This window comes from Volvox carteri (genome assembly GCF_000143455.1).
Source record: "Volvox carteri f. nagariensis unplaced genomic scaffold VOLCAscaffold_24, whole genome shotgun sequence".
NCBI classification, from domain to species: domain Eukaryota; kingdom Viridiplantae; phylum Chlorophyta; class Chlorophyceae; order Chlamydomonadales; family Volvocaceae; genus Volvox; species Volvox carteri.
The window spans coordinates 1,625,745-1,646,005 of record NW_003307567.1 but is presented as its reverse complement, the minus strand read 5'-3'; the positions used below and the strand labels follow the sequence as shown (position 1 = coordinate 1,646,005).

Sequence of the window (20,261 nt, the reverse complement as noted above, 5' to 3'; positions counted from 1 at the left end):
GGAGTGCTATGTACTTGCTTGCCACCAACGTAAAACTTTTGAGCTATCGCACTGCACATGTTCCCATCGCCCGGCTAACCGGTTCTCATAGATGCAGTGGTTTAACGGTCCATAGCTTTGGCATGGAGCTTGGAGACAGCGCGTAAGTAAATGGAAGCGTGAAAGCTGATGCTTTTCACTCAATCCCGGGTGGTTGTCTCCGTTGCCCATGCTCGAGTCATGTATGAACACTCCTCTACGCACGCAACCGTGGAAACACCTAGATGCCCATCACCACAACAGTAAAGATTCATACATCCAAGGTAGCATGGGAGCAGGATATCATCAGGTCACAGAGTTATATACAATCCAGAAGCACAATGGTAGCGAATGTCTTTCTGAATGCCAAAGATGAAAGGACGATGCAAGGATTGCAGCTACCAACGTGCAGCAAGAACACAATACCCAATTCATTGACAGAAATAAAATCTCAAAACTAAAATGTGCCTCGCAGACTAATAGTAATAAGAATCTCTCAAAATCAATTGACAAGACCTTTGGGATGGAACCCCGAAACCGTACGACGACGATAAGCTTATCGATCTTGACCCTTTATAACCCACGCCACCGACTGACATCATCGCACTGTCGGTCGCAAGCAGTTCCACACAGTAAATACAATGGCCCTCTCGATGAAGATGCGCGCCAACGCGCGTGTGGTCTCTGGCCGCCGCGTTGCCGCTGTTGCCCCGCGCGTTGTGCCTTTCTCGTCGGTCGCGCGTCCAGTCCTGCGCAGCACCTTTGCCCCTGAGGTCTCCATTGATATTCGCCGTGCTGGTCGCAGCCGCATTGTTGTCGAGGCGGTGAGAAAGGCAGTAGTACTAAATACGCATGGAGATAGTCATCGTCGTTCGCGGTATGAACTTGTGTATTGCCTCCTGTCCGCAGGTTAAGAAGTCGGTCGGCGATCTCGGCAAGGCTGATTTGGAGGGTAAGGGACGACAATGTCGCCCGGAGCTGAATGCAACCGATGGTCGACTCCGATCTTGGGGTCCAATGCGAAATTCAATCGCCGTAGTCCTTCGGGAGCGCTTTGATGAACTCGAAGCATACATTATTGAATTTGGGTCCCAAATTATCTACCGGAGGAGTTCAGATTTGGATGTTTGCGATGTTGTCCCCCATCACAGGCAAGCGCGTCTTCGTCCGCGCCGATCTGAACGTGCCGCTTGATAAGAAGACCCTGGCCATTACCGATGACACCCGCATCCGCGCGGCGGTCCCAACCTTGAAGTACCTGTTGGACAATGGTGCCAAGGTTCTCCTGACCTCGCACCTGGTGAGTGGAAGCACTGTAAAAGCGTTCGGGTCTATTAAAATGCCATACCAATATTCAAATCTCAGGCTATATTTGGGAAACATATTCTACCTGGCAGGTAGCGGCGAGGTGCAGCTTGAATGTTGTTCGGTCATCCGTCATAACTTTCCCGACCTTAAATTGTTATCTTCTTAATATGGCATTTCCCAAATTACGATTAGGCTCGCGATATTTGGTCTCAGTGCCTCACAGTTCCCCAATTCCACTGTCGGTCCGAGGGGTGACGTGTTTCGTGAAACTCTTTTCGTTGACCACCTGCAGGGCCGCCCGAAGGGAGGCCCCGAGGACAAGTACCGCCTCACCCCTGTGGTGGCGCGACTGTCGGAGCTGCTGGGCAAGGAGGTGAGGCGGCGTGACTGTCTGCAAAATTGGTCTTTATTGTTACCTGGAGTCCTCACTACTTGTGATGCTGCTGATTTAACCTTACCAGACAATAAATTATAACTTGTCGATCATCCACATCTTGCAGGTGAAGAAGGTCGACGACTGCATTGGCCCGTCCGTTGAGCAGGCTGTGGCTTCCCTGAAGAGCGGCGAGGTCGGTTGGCTAGGTGGTTGGATCAATTGGGTCATTGAGCTACGACATGATTCGGATGATTTACTTCTCGCATCTTTCTTTATTGAACTGAATAATTTAGCTGGCTAATTTCTGTTGGACGTTGGTTGGCGTTTGAATTATTTGCATAGAGTTTTCCATGGATTGAGATGCATTAGTTTCTTTTGTTTTGCGCAGCTCCTGCTGCTCGAGAACGTCCGCTTCTACAAGGAGGAGGAGAAGAACGACCCCGAGTTCGCCAAGAAGGTACGAATGAGTTGAGACACATCCAAAAATTCATGTATGGAATATGTACCCTCGCGGTTGTCTTGTTTTTGCATGGAACGGCACGTGGTGGCATATAAAATTGAGGTTCAAGACATGCATTCTTAGCCGCACTGAATCCCGCACTCACTAGGTCAAGACTTCCGCGTTGGAGGACGCTAAATGCCAATTTCCTGTGTCAATTCATTCTCCAACTCTCCAGGCTGCCAATAGTCTTCCTCAGAATTTTTGACTCTTATTCAAACCCATGACTACTTTTCACGTGACGTGATACTGATCACAGCCTGCAGCATCTCCTCGATCTTCACCTCGCACATATTGCCACACATTGTCACAACCCTCGCACATCCTTAACTACCATTCCTTCTAGTGCCGATTTCTTCTAAAGTTCATACTTCCGATCACAATCGATCGCAGCTTGCCTCCAACGCTGACTTGTACGTCAACGACGCCTTCGGCACTGCCCACCGCGCCCACGCCTCCACTGAGGGTGTCACCAAGTTCCTGAAGCCCTCCGTGGCAGGCTTCCTGCTGCAGAAGGAGCTGGTGCGTATTAACTTAAAGTTTACTAAAATTGTGCTTAGACAGCCCTCCGCTTGAACTAAACCGAAGAAACGCCGACAGGGAACCTCTAGGGTGTGTCTGCTGCATGTGTGGTTATCTCCCCTGCCAACCGAGGCATTGATCCCTGGGAATGCGGCTGCGGATTGGATGGGGCAGGGCTAAGCGACGCGAATCGCGGATAGAGCAAGCCGTCTGCAGTCATTTGATTTTCCTTGTGTGAATCGCCTGGGGCGTTGTTTCGTGTGGGGCGTCCTCGTGAATTAGATCCGGCTCTCGTTTGAATGGAAGCTCTCGCCTGCATTATGTCGAGCCCTGCAAGTGCCAATTGCCCCCGACCCAGATATCTTTTCGATGCTCCTGCTGACGCCCCCGGTCCGTGTTTATCTGCAGGACTACCTAGACGGCGCCGTGTCCGCCCCCAAGCGCCCCTTCGTGGCCATTGTTGGAGGCTCTAAGGTGTCCTCCAAGATCACCGTCATTGAGAAGCTCATGGAGAAGTGCGACAAGATTATCATTGGGTAAGGAAGCTTAAAGCAAAGCTAGAACCCTGAAAAGGAGGCTTTGCGCTCAAGGAAGCGTTCGCTGTATGTTTTTTAACTGCGCACACAGAGACATACTGCTATACTCGCCTTGCGTTCCCATTCGCTGCGTTAGAACGAGCCCCTTCTGCGTGACTGTTATCACCTCCGTGCGTGCGCCATTATCATTCTGTGTTTCATGTTTCGCGTCTTCGCTGCGCTGCTTAATGTAATGGCGTGTTCTCTTACCGCTCCTGTTCGTCATACCCTTCCAGTGGTGGCATGATCTTCACCTTCTACAAGGCTCGCGGCCTGAAGGTCGGCTCCTCGCTGGTCGAGGAGGACAAGCTGGAGCTGGCCAAGAACCTGGAGGCCATTGCTAAGGTAAACACTTAGATTATGTTGAATTGACTTGACTGTACTGTTCCAACTTTTCGAGCTCAGGTGATGTTAGGAGGGGTGAATCGATCAAGTCGTCACCATTTTGGAGTCGATCAGGTTTCACACGTGCGCCTCTCCCTCACTCGATTGATTCTATTGTGGTAACTGCATTTTTGCGTTGCGGTTGGAATTAAATCCGCGTATAAATTGAATCTCCAGTGCATACTTGGAAGAATCCTTCATGTGCTCTACCCACGCCTTTGCCTTGACTATTGACATGTCTCATCCTTGTCTCACAGGCCAAGGGCGTGCAGCTCCTCCTGCCGTCTGACGTCGTGGTGGCGGACAAGTTCGACGCCAACGCCAACACACAGACCGTCAGCGTGGAGGCCATCCCCGACGGCTGGATGGGTCTGGACATCGGCCCCGACTCCATCAAGACGTTCCAGGATGCCCTGGCTGACGCCAAGACTGTCGTCTGGAACGGCCCCATGGGTGTGTTCGAGTTCCCCAAGTTCGCCGTCGGCACTGTGGTAAGTGACTGAAAGTAGAGATTTGTTTCGCAATGAGTCGTCGCAGTGCCCACTGCATGTTCAGCATGGCCACATGCAACCCCGGTCTTCCGTGTTTGCAAAACGAAAAGCTTTGGGTCGTCGTCTTAATGTTCCAGATCAATCCGAGACGATTAGCGAAGCTTCACAATCCAGATTGTGCACCCGACAGAATTAATGTATATTGGCCTATGTTATTACTTCCGTCACTTGTCACTTACGCCCTGTCTTTCAACAACTCCGTCCCTGACCACACCCCATACCACCAGGCCATTGCCAACACTCTGTCTGAGCTGACGCCAAAGGGCGCCATCACCATCATCGGCGGTGGTGACTCGGTGGCCGCCGTTGAGCAGGCTGGTGTGGCTGAGAAGATGAGCCACATTTCCACTGGTGGCGGTGCCTCTCTGGAGCTGCTGGAGGGCAAGGTCCTGCCGGGCGTTGCTGCTTTGGATGAGAAGTAATTGCGGCTTGAGTAAGGTGTCGACAGTCTTTTCGCGTTGGTTGCTGTTCTTTTTGGAGGCGATTCGTCTCGAGGATGTGCCCCGGGGAACCGATCCTGGCGAAAGTGGCTCTCCTTGGCGTGAGTGTGCACCTATCTGCTGGGAGGCACTGCATGCGGGTCGGTGTGTGCGTTGGCGCTATGGATGTACTGTGCGGATCTGTTCTGCGACATGCTGCGACATGCCTGTGCTAAACCAGAAATGGTTGGGCTCTAGCTGAAAAATAACATCTGTGCGGTGCTCTGCAACGGCAATCTACGGATAGTTGGTTGTTTTTGAATTTTCGGAGTTTAGTAACCGGCGACGCTGAGGTGGTCATCGCATGCATTTGCTTTTTCGCTGTGGCATAATTCGCGGTTGCAATAGGAGGTTCAGGAGGAGAAGTGATGTGCTGCACGTGTGCACGGCTCTATTTTTGGTTGGCAAAAGCAAAAGTTTTGTTATGTTTCGTTGCTTTATCGGCCTTGATGAAGACATGAAATGTCGGCTATATGCCCGTTGTCGCCCACAGCGCTCACTTTTCTCGGACCTCGGGAGGTAAAATGTTGTGTAACGCCAAAAGGCAATCGAAATGTCTCTGCCTCTAAACCTCAAAAACCGAACTTCAGCACAATTGCGTCCAATACTTCATATCGAAGGAAATTTTATCCTTACCTTTTCAAGATGTATTGACCAAAGCAAAGCTGTCATCAGCATGTCAATAGTCTTTGCATTGTAAAACAAGAGGTTCGAATTACACATGCAATCCTCACACCAAATGCCCTCCTGTTGTATGAGTGAGTCTCTATCACGAGATACAGCTTAACCCCGCGCAAATACTACAGGTGTATTATTTCCCGTGCACACTTTCCCGCACCACCACCACCACCACCACGACTTTTTTGGATCCTTTTCATGGGAGGTCTTTTGGGGCTTAGGCCTCTTTCAGTAATGGTTGCGGGTCCTGAGCTTCCCCTTTAGGTTTGCTTTTGGCTGTCTAGATAAACTTGCGTTGTCTGGCCTGGGTGGGTGTCTTGTGTGGCCTGATCGTCTCAGGTGCAGTAATATTGCACGGCCAGCAAATGGCCCGCTGGCTCTACTCTCCGTCAGTCTGGAGAGGCCACTGTAACAACACCACCCGCACAGAACTATGACCACCACCACCACGACCACGACCACGACCATCACCGTCGCCAAGCCAGGCGCCCATGCATTTTGCCCTTTACCTAAAAGCTCTTGGCTACGACGTATGGATGGATGGATGGATGGATGGATGGATGGATGGATGGATGGATGGATGGATGGATGGATGGATGGATGGATGGATGGATGGATGGATGGATGGATGGATGGATGGATGGATGGATGGATGGATGGATGGATGGATGGATGGATGGGAGAATGATTTAAAAAGCTTACTAGCGCCACCAAAAGCTAACCGAGAAGCTCGTACTTAACGATCGAACGAAGTGCCACCAGCCAGGTGGGATGTACAGCATCTGGCCAGGCTCCAGAACCACGTCTTGGTACGGCAATGCAGCAACTCCAGGGAAGCGGCCGCGGCCTAGGCCGCCTCCATCTGTACGTTTCCCACGCACCGTCAACTCGTCGGAACCTGGATTCTGATCGGGACATGGATCCGGATTCTTCTCCTCCTGTTTCATCTCGGAGCTGCCTGGCTCTGGATCCCGATCTAGGTCAAGATCTAGATCTAGATCTACTTGGCTGCTATTGCTGGTGATGGTTTCGGAGGGGAAGGGGTACAGGCGGTCCGTCAGGGAAGGGTCGTACAGTCGTACATATTTGCGGCCCACAACCTGCATGCGCGTTATGTGTATATATATAGAGAGAGGGAGGAGACGAGGGAGGATGTTGTCAGAGAGCTTGAGGGTGGAATGTGCAACGACGTTCGGAAAATAACAACACAACACCCAACGAGCGACGATGCAGCCACCTGCATCACAATTCACATCACCTTGAGAAGCTCCTACTGCTGCTACCAATTGTCATACCACGACTACAGAAAAGCACCGGTCGGCGGATGTCAGATTCCGTGATGCGCCCTGAAGGATACAACATACTGCTGCTGCCACTGCTGCTGCCACCGCTACAGCCCGGTAATAGACCTGTTACAACCCTTAGGATTGCATTCCTATCACCACCCAAACAAAAATCAAACAATATGAAAAATCTCAAAACTTAAACTCCGAAAAAAACCCTTTAATATTCCGACTTTCCAAACCGTTTCTAAATACTGAGCAGACGGACCCACACGCATACATCCACGTCCTCCGAAACCGTTTCCCCCGGGGGTATTCTCCCGTCTCTAAAACCCTAAAACCTCTAAACCTCCGTTAAATACCCTAAAACTCCAGCCCCATCCCCCCCCCCAAGAACGGCCCCCCCCCACGTACTAGGGCTCACCACCACCTACTTGCGCTAGTAGATTGTGGTGAGGGTCCGTATGTAGCGGTGTGGTGGTTCCTCCGGGTCCGAGCCACGCGTTCACGGCGCGCACCTCCCCCTCCTCTCCGAGACAGCAGTAGTCGGGCTGCACGATGTCCCGTCGCAGAGCCGGGATCTGGTCGAACAGCGCGTGCTGGGCGAGGTAGCCCCGTGGGGGAGGGGGAGGGGGAGGGGCCAGGGGAGGTGCTGCTGGAGCCGCTGCTGGCAACGGCTGCAACGCTGACGCTGCTGCCAACACGTGCTGCTCCTCCTCCCCCTCCTCCTCCTCCCCGTCCTCCCCTTCCTGGAGATTACTGGGGCTAGAGGCCCCCGGCTGTCGCTGTAGCTGAGGATGTAGCTGAGGATGTAGCAGAGCGCCCCCACCGGCTTCATCCGCCCCAGTAGCCACCGCGTCCGCTCTCCCCCCCGTCATATGTTGCCTTAGGAAGGCCCTCAGCGTCATGAGCTGCTGGCCCCACCCCGCAGCGAGGTAGTGCTCACCGAGCTGACAAGGACAACAGCTCCGGGCCCGGCGGGGGGGGGGGAAAATTGCGGAGGGGGAAGGGGAGGGAGGCGGACCACCGTGAGTAAGTGTGCGTGTGCGTGTGTATGTGTATGTGTGTGTGTCACATGGTTGGGGGTGCGTGGCCCCATACCTGTAAAACTAACTACCCATAGAGCCGAAGGCCCAAGGGCAATATCTACACGCCCAAAAGCCACGGAGAACAGGAAACACCGCACCGTGTAGGTGAGCATGTATATGGTGGGAAAGCGGAGGTCGCTGGTGGGTGCTGATACTGGGGAAACGTCGGGGGGGTTTAAGGGGGGGAGATAAGGGGGCCTAATCGGGGAATATTGGATGGCCCCCAATGGGTTTTAGGGTTTTAGGGGAGGAAGATCGGAAGAAAACCGAAACCGAAACCGAAACCTAGTGGCGTGGGTCGGGTTTTATGCCCAACGGTGGCGCGCTCCCAACGACCGCACCCGCCTGGACTCACACGCACGCATGTACATACATACCTACGTACATACACACGCGCGCCCGTTATCCTTAAAACGCGCACGTGCCCGTGGTTATACCCCTACATCGTCGGGAAAAAATGACGTGCAAAAATCGCGAACTATCGCTACTAGCGAACTACCTAGCTATATCATTGGTTTACATATATGTGTGTTAATTTACATGTTTCATTGTGTAGAAAATGTGAACGGAAATGCCTTACTAATATTTGGTTGCGCCCTCACCTCCACGGGCACCGTACGGCAGCCCGCAACTCGCTCCAAGTACGACAGGTCGCTCCAGCGCGTCATCGCGGGCCAATGCTCCATCGCACCTGCAGTACGACCGTACGGGACATCTGGGGTCCTGCACAGTACAGACGGATCCCATACAGAGGTAACCCCCATATGTGGTCCAAAACCTCCCCCGACTTGCCGCCCTGAAGTACTCAATGCTCTTAAACTGATCTGCCGTACTGCTTTCGAGACCCAGGGCCTCTGATTCACAACATCTTGAACCCAACTGATGAATCAGAGGTAAGGAGATGAAGTACGGCAAACTTATGGGTACGTCATAACCCATCATGCGATACCACCCACCAGTTATCACCACGGGTCGCTCCGGAACCATGTACGACAGAAGGAAATCTTCGAGACCGGGCTGCTCCACCGTCGGAACGCGGCTGCCAGGAGGCCCACCTAACGAGCCACGGGGCAGCCGTACAGCTGCCACTGCCACTGCAGCCCCCGCCGCCATTGTATCGACAGCCGCTACTGGCGCCGCTGCTACAGCATCTGCGCCGACGGCGCTGCGCCCAGCACCTCGCTTTCGATTCCCGTTTGCCGCTTCTGCCACTCCAACCGCCGCCGCCTCTCCGGCGCCCCCTTTTGCACCCTCCGCCTCCGCCTCCACATCCCTATCCTCTCCCTCGTCTACCGTCCTGGCTGTCGTCGCACAAGCCAAGCCTTCCCCAGCGTCCCCGTCCCACACGCGCCGCCTTTTCGCCCCCGCCCGCTGGAGGCCCTCCTCCGCATCCCCACCTCCGCCCTCGCCCTCGCCTTCGCCGTCGCTTCGGTGGCCCGTGCCCTCGCCCCCGCCGTCTTCGTTGACGGCAACGTTGGCGACCCGCCGTGGCCCTCCCTTCAAGACAACCCCACCGCCCCCGCTATTGACGTCGTCCTCAGCTCCGTTTTTTGCCGTCGCCGCAGGTCGCCGTACTTGCGCCGCCGTCACCGCCAGGTGCACGTCCTCAGCTAGCTTGTGCATGTGCTGACGCCACAACGGGCCCCCCATCATCAACCCGAGGTCTAGCTGCCGTAAGCTGCGCTGCAGCAGCGGCAGCGGCAGCGGCGGCGGTGGCGGCGGCGGTGGCGGCGGCAAAAGCAGCTGGCACCGCAACCTCAGCCCGCTTGCAACATCCGCTTCGGAACCAGCATTGGATTCTTTGGATTCTTTGGATCCGGATCGGATGTTCGGAGGGGGGCCATTTGAAGAAACCGCGTTCATGAGGTCCGCTGGCATTAGGCTCAATGCGGACTCAGCGGCCCTAGGTTCAGGTTCGAATCCCGATGCTGGCGGAAGTAGGCGTACAATGGTGTCGATGAAGCATGCTAAGGAGTAGCAGTTACGCCATGCCTGGAGATGCATGCACAACGATTACAACGGGGGAGATGCAGAAATTATAATTTAGAAAGTTGTATTTCTTCTTCGTATACTACCAACACCATTTCCCTCATCGTGGCTCCCAAGATCATAAAGCACAACCACAACCTATATATCACACACACGATCATGTAACCCCCAGCCTTCCCAAACCTCCCTACTACCACCACCACCGCCGCCACCACCACTGTAAACTCACCCACTCGCTCACCCACCCACCTACCACGTGAACGTCCTTCCAGTGGCCCAGGTGAAGCTTCTCCCAACACAACTCCAAAAGTGCCGCGCTGGACCCCAACAAACCGACCCACGGGTCACTGCCCGTTCCACTGTCGCTGCCGCCATCGCCGCCATCGCCACACACACCCTTGGCGCCGGCGCCGGCGCCGCACGCAACGGCACCACATCCACCGCCCCTGCCGCCGGCAACGCTGCTGCACCATCCTTGTCCGGTGCGCACGACAGCACCCGGATCCGGATCCGGCCCGGGGTCTTTAGGGACGGATCCAGAACCTATTTCTGGGTTGGGGTCAGCCAGCAGCGCCCCGATCAGGTTCTGTGAGGCCAAGGGGGGCGAGTCGGTCGGTCGGTCGGTCGGTCGGGCGGGCGGGATGTCATGACGCCAGTTCAATCCATGTCAAGAAGGAAAATCAATAGCCGGTGTCTGAGGCCGGTTGCGATCACCGGTGGGTGCTGGGTGGTATGGGAGATCGCCATCACCGAGATGCATCAACACCACCACCACCACCACCATCGTCAACAGCATCATCATTCATACCTAGGGTTACTTGCCTGCGGGGACACACACATACATACATACATACATACATACATACATACATACATACATACATACATACATACATACATACATACATACATACATACACACGCACGTTTTTACACACAGACTTAAATCTGAAGCCTGGGGGCTAGGTAAGTGAGGGTCCGCAGCTAACAACCCTCCTCTTTCCTCTTTCCTCTTGCCAAGAAGAGGAGATTTCAGCAACCACCAGTACGTCCGCCTGTTAGGCGTCAGTATGTATGTACACGCGCGCCGAACCCACCTCCGAATCTTCCAGAAGCTGTCGAAACGCGTCCACAGCCACGCCCCCGAGGGCGGCGCCCTGTAAATCTGCACAGCAGGTGGCGTACGGCGTCGTACAGTGTACGCCATATGGCCTCATACGGGCAACGGCTATCTTTCACAAAATGATTATTTTGGGAATCAACGCTTGTGTCTAGGAGGGAGGGACTTCCCGAGCAGGGTTATCTTGTTGTAACTGTGTATTTGGGTTGTGAAATTGGAAGCCGTCAAAAAAGCTCTACAGGAGAAGCAGCAGTACCATTAACCACACCTCGTAGGAGGTCAACGACATCGTCATCTTGTCGCCAACGGAACAACGGGCTTAAGTCCAGTGCCACATCTCCCCCCGCCGTTCGTACAATGTACGGCCGTGTAGGGCAAGAGGCCATGCGTCCTGAATCAAAGGGCTGATCCTAAGGTAAATGGAGGAAGATAACAATAAAAGTTTTGTTAGCGCGCGGGTGGCTTGGGTGCTGCGGTCATCGCTCCTCCAGCAGGGCCTTCAGGGGGATCATATGGTGTGTTGGGGTAGCCATGGCGCGGGATGGAGACAAGCGTTAAATCCGCGTAAGTCATTTTGTGACATGCTCGTTCTGCATCGCGACGAGCAAAATGCTTTACCGGACGAGGTGGTTGGTTGGTCAGTTTTGGTTTCAGCTGGAGGCCGGAGAATGCCGAAGTATTCCCAAGCGTTATTGTCTGTGTGAAGGAGTAGTTATCCTTGTCTGTCTATCAGTTTTATGTAGACGTGCAGCACTTGAAATTGAGTCTAACTACGACGACTCAGAACACAAACGCCGCAGGCAAGGTACTCATATCCATAGCCTTATGTCCAGTTTCGTATCGTGAGTCGAGCAATTTATACTTTTACTTTACCTGTTATGTTACAAGCTTGCGAGAGCTCGTAAGGCCCATCTCATGGACCGCAAGTTCTAGCGTAGCCCAAAAGAAGGAAGAAACAAAAAGGAGAAACAAGGGTTAAACCCCATCTGCGAGATATAACAGTAACTGGAATAAGCGACCTCAGGCTTACTACTTGGCTATCTGCGTGCATCGCCTCATCCAGATGTTGCGTAAGACCGCCCTGATGATCTATCCCATTACAGACCTCATATTAAGCAAGGCCTCGATATCAGCCTGGCGTACACCTAGGGGTTGAGGAGCCCTTTCCGTAGGTCGTTGTAGGCGAGGACAGTCTACAAACACGTAAAACTCATCTTCTACTGCATTAATGTTCCCGCACAGCCTACACCAGCGCTCTTGGCGCGACTGACCGCCGGGTCGGCTAGCCTCCAAAGGCCAAGCCCTAAGCGAAACCGCAGCAGTGACAAGTATGACTTCGCAGAGATGTAGCACGTCGTGTGTTTCGGCATTCCCATCCGCCACATCTTAACCCCTGGTTTACCCCTGGTTGCGCGTCGCAAATCCCCGGAGGTGTAGTAATAAGAAGATAGTGAAAGTACTAATCTCGCTCCGGGCACAAGTATAGCCCAGCGATGTTGCAATGACTGTGTGTATGACAAATCAAAAACGCACTCCAAAAAAGGACAACGAATTTCTCTCCAAAGCACAAGAACGGGACCCACGAGTGCTACGCGAATGGCAGGAAATGGCCGTGCTGGACCAAGTAGCGGCACGCAAATACGCTGAATAACGGATGGTGGAATGGAGGATTATATGGAGCTATACTAGCGCCTGTGCTTAATTAAGCAGCCCCTCGCACAATTGTGTCCGGCCGTACTGTGCCGAATAAACACTCCGTACAAGACGCCCCAAAAGCTAGGCACGAATTTTACCGCGCGGATGCGCGCGTGCGATTCGCAAAATGCGCGTGTACAAGTGTATGTCATTTTTTTGGCGAAAGGCCGCGGTGCGTCAGCGCGTTGCGCAGGAGGGCATGATGGCCACAGGCGCACGCGGCATGCAGGCTGGGCTTTTGGGTGGCTGCTTTGCAGTAACTGGAAGCATACGTCTTAGCTTGCAAGACTGGGCTCATGAAACAGCCGCGGGAAGAGGAAGCGTCTGGCGAAGCGGCACTTTTGTGCAAGCGAAAAGACGCCAGCTTTCTGTAGCGCAGCGCATACAGTACCTTGTTCCGACTACAGTCTAGTTACACTCTTCCAAAAAAAATATAACAAACGCAGAAATTATAACAAACCAGGAAAGTCGTTCAGAGCCTTGTAATAGGGTGTCTCCACGTGGACGTTTGTTAGCGACCCTTTTAAAAATTCTCACCCTGGACGTCAGGTTTGCACGTTCTGTTTCGCAATATAACATATTCTATATAAATAAATGATAGAAATGCAAAAGGTTTGACAGAAGGGGGAGGGATGGCGAAGAACGGGGGGCCCATGTGGAGACAAGGCCCTTGTTAACGTCCTATTAGCCCGCAAAATTTATAGGCTGCCCCGGACCAGCTTTAAGCATTGATAACTTTGAGCGCGGAAAATCTCGTGACTTCTTTTTAAATTATAATATCACCCGGTCTTTCCTTTGCTTTCCGTCTACTACCTTGACTGCTTGCCGACTTTCGCCGTTGCCGTTGACCAAGAATGTCGCAGAACCAGTCGCCCTCGCCGGTTCCGTCTCAGAACTGTCCTACTTCATTGCACAATGCCTTAATGGCAACCATTCAACAGCGAATGCTGAGTCCGCTGCCCCGACTGTTTAGCATTGCCGACGTCCATGCTTATTTATGAGAATGGGCAACAGCCCAGCGACAATTTGCAGGACAACTGCCGTCCTCATTTCTCTTTAATGTTCAAAAAAAATTTGCTCAAGCAGGAGCGAAATGGCGCTAAAAGACGGTAAAAATATGGTTTCGGGGCTGCTAGTGGAGACAGTACTTTGTTAGCGCGCCAGTAACTTTACCGGAGATAGTTAACAGACGTCCACGTGGAGACACCCTGTAAGTAACATGGATGCCGCTGATGGCTTGGAACAGCTTTTCGCAGCGCATACGGCCGTGCCTGCGTTAGGCGTGTTGCAGCAGCTCCGGAAGGACTTCAGCCAGCAGCAAGCTCAAAAGCTGCTGAACAACCACCGGGATTGTCTTCAGTTGGGAACATGCAGTTTTGGTCGGCGCGGTCGAGCATCGTACGCATTGCGCACAGGAACCGAGGTGCAGCGTCTCTTTGACATCGCCAACATATCCGGTACGCGGTGGCCGGCTTGCCGACCACGACATGAACGGGCGCTTGCATCTCAACATTCAAACAGTCAACCAAGCCTGCATGCGCCATTGCAGATGAGGACGCGGCACAATTTTGGGCGACGGGTGTCGGGCAGCGTTTACGTGGTAAGACAAGAACCAAGGGGTGGCATAGGTCGGGTCATGGCCGTGGTAGTGCGTACGACCTCTCATCTGGTATGAGCCAACATGACACCGCCTCTTTCAGCGAGTAAGTAATCTTAAATGATGCCAATTCCTATCCTGGCGACTGCGATGGGTGCGGTCATGAGGTGTATTACAACCGCCAACTGAGTCCATACAGCTCCAACGCCTGCTGATTCGTCCGCTGCATATTACTCCATCCGACAGGTCTGCATGGTGCAGCAGCCGTCCGTGCAGCCCATCCTCTTGAAGGCTCAGTTTGCGACGTCGCTACAGCCGACACGACATCCATGCTAATCGATTCACAACCAACCCGCGATCGCGTAGGAAATGGAGACCCGTCCTGCGGCACTGGTAAGCGCCTGCCAATGTGGGGATGTGATTCACGGGGTGTCTTGGGCTTTGGTGCAGTTGGTGACAAAACGGTTTTGGCCGGTGTCAAGGCACTGCTGACACCTTCATCCAATTAAGGGGGCACCACTGCTCATGTGCTGCTATGCAGGCGAACTCCCGGTGCCACTATATGCACGCAGCGACATTAGCAACTGTGCTGTCGTGCCGCTCGATGCCCACGCAACGTGTTTGGACTGCGTGCGTCATGCTCTTATTGCCGTGGGTGCCACTGATGTGCCCGCGCCTGACATTCTGCTGGCAACCATGGTGGGCGCCATTGCCGAGTCTTGGGATTCGATGCACTTCCAAGTGCTACATGCCCATGCCAGCAGCCTCCCCAGCACGGCGGAGCAATATGGAGAAGCCCTACAGCAGCACCGGCTGCTGCCAGGCGATGTGGAGCTGGCGGTTCTTGCCCATGCTCACAACATTGCGCTTACAGTGTTTGACCCGGATGGGCTGCAGATGTGCTATTGGGGCTCCAGCACAGCACCAACAGAGGTGTGCCTCATCCGGCAGATGGGCCTCGCTGGCACCCCCGTGTCTTACCGCCTGCTGGATATGGTGCCGGGTGTGTGGACAGGGCAACACCGCCATCATCTCGTCGCGGCTTGTCGTGCGGTTGGCCTCTGCATGTCAGAAACACTGTCAGCGGAGCGGGCTGGTCAAGTGTGTGCTGTCCTGCATGGGATGGACAGCCGCTGTGAGTTCACTGTGCAGCAGGTCTTGGCGGAATGGGCTGATCAGCACAGACCTGCGGTTGAGATGCGGCAGCTGCTTGCAGCGACACAGCAGTCATCACAGCAGGCACAGCTGCTTTGGCTGCTGCGCCGCTGCCGCTGTAGGATGTACGACTTTCCGCGGCCGAGCTGAGCAGTGTGGCCTGGAAGCCACGCGGTCATGAAGAACAGGAACTCAGCGCGGCGAAGTACGACAATACGGCAGTACGGCACATGGGGTTAGGAAAGGGCGAGTACTAGGTGAGGCCAGATCAGACAAACAACAACAGCCCCTTACTTTATCGTCCTCTATTACTTATCGACTCCCTTTTCGGGGCCTTCCAAAGCTCTCTCTCTCCAAGCAAACATGCAAATGTGTTCGATCATTTATCATCTTAAAAAACTCCAGGTCTTCTTCGTCCGCACCGGTGATGCCAATTTAACTGAACTTCTCCAGCCTGTCAAATGATTCAAGTCAAATCGTCTCAACGCGAACAAAAACATCCCGATTGTTGAATCCAAGACATCCCCAATCCAAAACCCTAAGACCCCATCGCCGACCTGCTGTGCCAGGATTTTCAGCTTGAACGACGGTTTCTGATCTGTACGGCAGTATTCCTCCAGGGCTTCCCACATGTTGATGACGTCATCATCGCACACCAGGTCAACCAACTGATCCTGGCACCCCGGCAGCTCGTACTTGAGGATGAGCGTCTGGTGGTGCACGGGGGGAGGACGAACCATGTGAACGAGCGCCAAGCTGATTCCCAGGATAACTGATACGCCGGGAGTATGTAAGTATGTAAGTATGTAAGTAACAGAGAGGGGGATGCGGTACGACGGAAAAGTGGATGGGGCAGGGATGAAAAAGGAGGACGGAACTGAAGAATGGAGAAAGAGAAGAAAGTTGGAAAGGAAAGGCGGCCGAGGCACACCGAGGCTTTTGTCAATACGACGACGTAACACACAACACACTTATTGACGACATAACAACACACAACAAACTTTCCGATTATATTGCGGGTCATTATAATCGAAAAGTATTCATATAAAGACAAATGCGATATAGCCACAACACTCTTTACATGCATACTACTTGATTACATACTTTTGTTCTCTCACCTCGTCGGGGAGATCTATGGCTACGGCCTTGGCAATCGCCGACGCCAGTCCCCGGAAGCTTTCCGTACGAGGTACGGCAATCAGCCGCGTCTCCCCGCTGTTGTACTCCCAAACTCCCGACGGGCAGCGGCTGAATACGCCGCCGGCGTACAACAACACCTTGACCTGCGAGATAGCAGCAGTAGCAGCAGCAGTAGCAGGGGCCATAGCAGGGGCCATAGCAGTAGCAATAGCAGCAGCAGCAATAGCAGCAATAGCAGCAATAGCAGCAATAGCAGTAGTAGCAGTAGAAGCAGCAGCAACAGCAGCAGCAGCAGCGGCAGAAAAATCGCCATCTCCGCACCGACTTGGCGGCAGCGGCAGCGAGTACGGCCTGAAGTACACGCGTTACGTCAACTTCCTTTGCAGCATCTCAAGCAGTGCCTAAAGAAGGGGTGCCGATTTCGTTTTCCGAACCATGACTTATCGAAACTCCGTGCGTTGCGGCTCGCGGAGACACATTCGCTGTGATGCATATGTGCATGCATGCATGCATGCATACATACATACATACATGCATGCATATGTATGCATGCATGCATACATACATGCATACATGCTCATAAAAGGCAAGAGCGCAAGGCGAGTCGACGCCGACGACACACCTTGGTTTCCTTGGCCACACCCTGTTGCTGCTGAGCCGTCGCCGACGCCGACGCCGACGTCGCGGCGGCGGCGGCGGCAGCTGCCAGCGCCGGCGATGTTGATTGACCTGGCGACAGCTGCGCCGCCATGGCGCCAGGCAAATTCGCGCCGCTGGCGCCGGCGGCGCCGCTGGCGCCGGCGGCGCCGCTGGCGCCCAGGGTCAGACTGCCCATCCCGACTCCTCCTATCGAAAGACTAGGTGCGCTCCAGGCCGACGCCGCGCTGCTGCCCGTACTAGTGTTCAATGTCATCCCGCTACCGACGCTGGGCTGCAGGTTGTACGACGACGGCGGCGGCATACCGGCCTGCAGCAGGCTGTTCGCCAGGTTTGCCGACGCTAGCGTTCCGTGTAATGACTGAAGCGTCAGCGGTGATGCCGTACCGGCAGGTGCCGAGGAGGCACCGCCAACGGCGGTCGCGGGACTCGCCGCCGCCGCTGCCGCTGCGTTGAGCAGCGCCGCCGCCGCTGCTGCCGCCGCCGCTGCAGGGTTCCCGGCTGCGCCATGCCCTGTCAAGTTGGCGACGGCAGCGGGGTTGGAAAGTACGGCAGCCGCGTTCGCCAGCGCGGCGGCATTTGCGGCATTCGTGTGTACAGTAGACAGGGCCTGCGGGCTGCTGGTGGCGGAGCCGCCGCCGCCGCCGCCGCCGCCACCGCTGCCGCCGGGCGCCATAGCAGCGTAGTAGGAGCACGGGCTACCGGATGCGACGCTGCTGGTGGTGGACGACACTGCGCCAATTTCCAAAAACAGAATGCCATTTCCATCAATTTACATACATATATGTTCGTACATTTTTTATCACTTCCCAAGGTCGTCGTTAGCAGTAGAAAACAGAACTCGTTTCAGGACGTGTGTACATATCAATAATAGACGAGGCCAACAAGGACCAATGATGTCGTACAAACGGGGACTTGCGCGTAGACCCAAATGCTCGGGGCAACTACAACGACATAAACTGTTACCGACACAACGGTATATGGCGTTGGGCGGAGAGGAAGGACGGCAGCGCATGTAAGTAGCGCCATTCAATTCAACGCTTACATGCGCCGCCATAGCATCATTCAAATCGACAAATTCCGACTACTTAATTAGTCCGCGGCACCAGGAAGTACGACAAAGGGTTTAATGTGATTGACTGCATTTCCAATGGGGCTTACCAGCTTGCCTCGACAGATTAGCGGCGGCAGCCGCCATCTTGGACGCCAGAAGCGCTTGCTCTAAGCTGACGCCGCCGCCGCTGCCGGGGGCTCCAGGCGTCGGCGTTGCTGTCGTAGTCGGTAACGCCACCACTGGCGCCGGCGACAGGCCCAACGCCGCCGCCGCGGCTTTCGCAGCTGCGATCGTCGACGCCGTCGTTGGCGCCGCTGTCTGCACCACCATCGGTTTCGGCTGTACCAACGTCATGAGCTGCGGTGTCTGTTGTACGACGGCTACCGGGTTAGCAGTAGCAGCTGCGGAAGATGCCGCGCCGTCGCCACCTTCCTCCCCAAGAGCTCTAGCGTCACTTCCGCTGCCGCCGCCGGCAAGCGGCGGCGGCGACGCCGGCGTCGCCATGGAGAGGCTGCGCAGCTCGACCGTCGGAGGTGCTGGCAGGCCGCCGTTGCCGCCGCCGCCGCCGCCGGTGGCCGCTGGCGCCGCTACAGGCATGATCTGCGATAGTGCTGCAGCTGGGAGCGTTACGGATTGTCGTCCGTCGCTGGTGGTTGATACGGTAACCGCCACCGTTTGTGCTGGTTGGTTGCCCGACGCGGGAATCACTAGATTGGCTCGCGTTACACTTACAGTGCTCCCCTCACTGTTGGCCGTACTCCCGCTGCTCACCTCGCCAACCTCTGCCGTACGATTCCCGCCGGCGCCAGTGCCAGCGCCAGCGTCTATGCCGGCGGCAGCGGCGGCGGCGGCGGCGGCTGCTGCCGCAGCCGCGACGTCGCGAAACGACATGCCGACGTTTGCCGTACTCCCCGCGCCGCCGGCGGAGTTATTCAGGCTGCCCGGTGGCGTGTACAGCTGGCTGCTACTGCCGCCGCTGCTGGGTGGCCCGTCACTGGTATTACTAATCATGCTTGTGAAGCTATAGCCTGATGTAGGAGGCGCCGCCGCCGCCGCCGCCGCGGCCACTTGTGCTTGGTGCTGCTGCTGCTGCTGCTGCTGCTGCTGCTGTATTTGCTGAATCTGTTGCAGCTGCTGGTGCAGTTGTTGCTGCTGTTGCTGCTGCTGTTGCTGTTGCTGTTGTTGCTGCTGTAGCATCACAAGCAATTGATGTGTAGAAACCTGTGGCTGCGGAGGCGAGAGGGATGCAGCTTGAGCTTCCTGAGCCGCTAACGCCGCCGCCATGTACAGCTGCTGCTGCTGTTGCTGCTGCAGCTGTTGTTGTTGTTGCTGCTGATGTTGCTGCTGCTGCTGCTGTTGCTGTTGCTGCCGTAAGGCGGCAGACATGGCCACCAGTGCATCTGCAGCGGTGGCTATGGACGCGGGCGTCGAAAGCCCACCCGAGTCCGACAGTGCCGTGAGCGCCGCCGGCGACGTAAGCGCCAAGTGGTCGGCAGCCGTCGTCGTCGCTCCCGGCGGCGGCGCCGCTGCGTAAAGCGCCGCCACGGCCTGCGGAGTCAACAGAGCTGTGGCAGACGTCGGCACCGCCCCCAAGCCGCCCGCCGCCACCGTCGCGGCGGCGGCGGAGGAAGCGGGGGAGCCCGCAAGGGGGCTAGGGGATCTTCCAGTCGCGGTCAACGGGCCCGCAGGCGCATGCGCCGTCTGAAACGGCTGCAGGGCGGTCGCCGCCTGTAGCGTCATGTCCGCCGCCGTCGCCGTCGCTGGCGCCGCGGCGGAGGCGAAACCTGCCGCTTCCGCTGCTTGAGCAATAGCAGCACTCAGCAGCTGTTGCTGAGCTTCTAACTGGCGCTGTTGCTGCTGCAGTTGCTGCAGTTGCTGCATCTTACGCCCGCTTTCCTCTTGCTGCTGCTGCAGTTGTTGCTGCTGCTGCTGTTCTTGCTGTTGTTGTTGTTGTTGTTGTTGTTGTTGTTGTTGTTGCTGTTGTTGTGGCTGTTGCTGCACTATGATGATGGGTGCGGCCTCAAGCAGGACTTGTTGCCGGGGCGGTGAGCGCGGCGGCGATGGCAGCGGTGGCAGCGAGTGTTGATGCTGCG

The 20,261-nt window shown here is 55.2% G+C and overlaps 3 protein-coding genes across 3 annotated transcripts in view; 1 reads left to right on the top strand and 2 right to left on the bottom strand.

The window, feature by feature from the left end:
- The first annotated feature begins 630 nt into the window (after positions 1-630).
- Positions 631-5,266, top strand: pgk1 (phosphoglycerate kinase). Its single transcript, XM_002951602.1, has 11 exons — positions 631-842; positions 928-970; positions 1,170-1,318; positions 1,619-1,699; positions 1,827-1,895; positions 2,091-2,159; positions 2,595-2,723; positions 3,132-3,259; positions 3,535-3,643; positions 3,940-4,173; positions 4,461-5,266. The coding sequence occupies exons 1-11, from the start codon at positions 660-662 to the stop codon at positions 4,653-4,655; spliced, it is 1,389 nt and encodes a 462-aa protein (XP_002951648.1). The 5' UTR covers positions 631-659; the 3' UTR covers positions 4,656-5,266.
- A 1,005-nt stretch (positions 5,267-6,271) lies between these two features.
- Positions 6,272-11,256, bottom strand: VOLCADRAFT_92199 (uncharacterized protein; the record flags this gene model as incomplete). Its single annotated transcript, XM_002951523.1, has 8 exons — positions 6,272-6,490; positions 7,192-7,272; positions 7,620-7,639; positions 7,775-7,915; positions 8,364-9,387; positions 9,980-10,336; positions 10,848-10,915; positions 11,139-11,256. Coding segments are annotated over 8 exons (2,028 nt in total), but the record flags the coding sequence as incomplete, so codon positions are not given.
- A 3,704-nt stretch (positions 11,257-14,960) lies between these two features.
- The window catches only part of VOLCADRAFT_92198 (uncharacterized protein), a gene marked incomplete at both ends in the record, with an annotated part of 8,762 nt that continues 3,461 nt past the window's right edge, over positions 14,961-20,261 (bottom strand). The window contains 8 exons of the mRNA XM_002951522.1: positions 14,961-15,146; positions 15,349-15,477; positions 15,875-16,027; positions 16,436-16,600; positions 17,080-17,627; positions 18,597-18,768; positions 18,940-19,025; positions 19,608-19,964. Of these exons, the coding sequence (XP_002951568.1) occupies positions 14,961-15,146; positions 15,349-15,477; positions 15,875-16,027; positions 16,436-16,600; positions 17,080-17,627; positions 18,597-18,768; positions 18,940-19,025; positions 19,608-19,964 (1,796 nt within the window). The remainder of the gene's footprint in view (positions 15,147-15,348; positions 15,478-15,874; positions 16,028-16,435; positions 16,601-17,079; positions 17,628-18,596; positions 18,769-18,939; positions 19,026-19,607; positions 19,965-20,261) is intronic.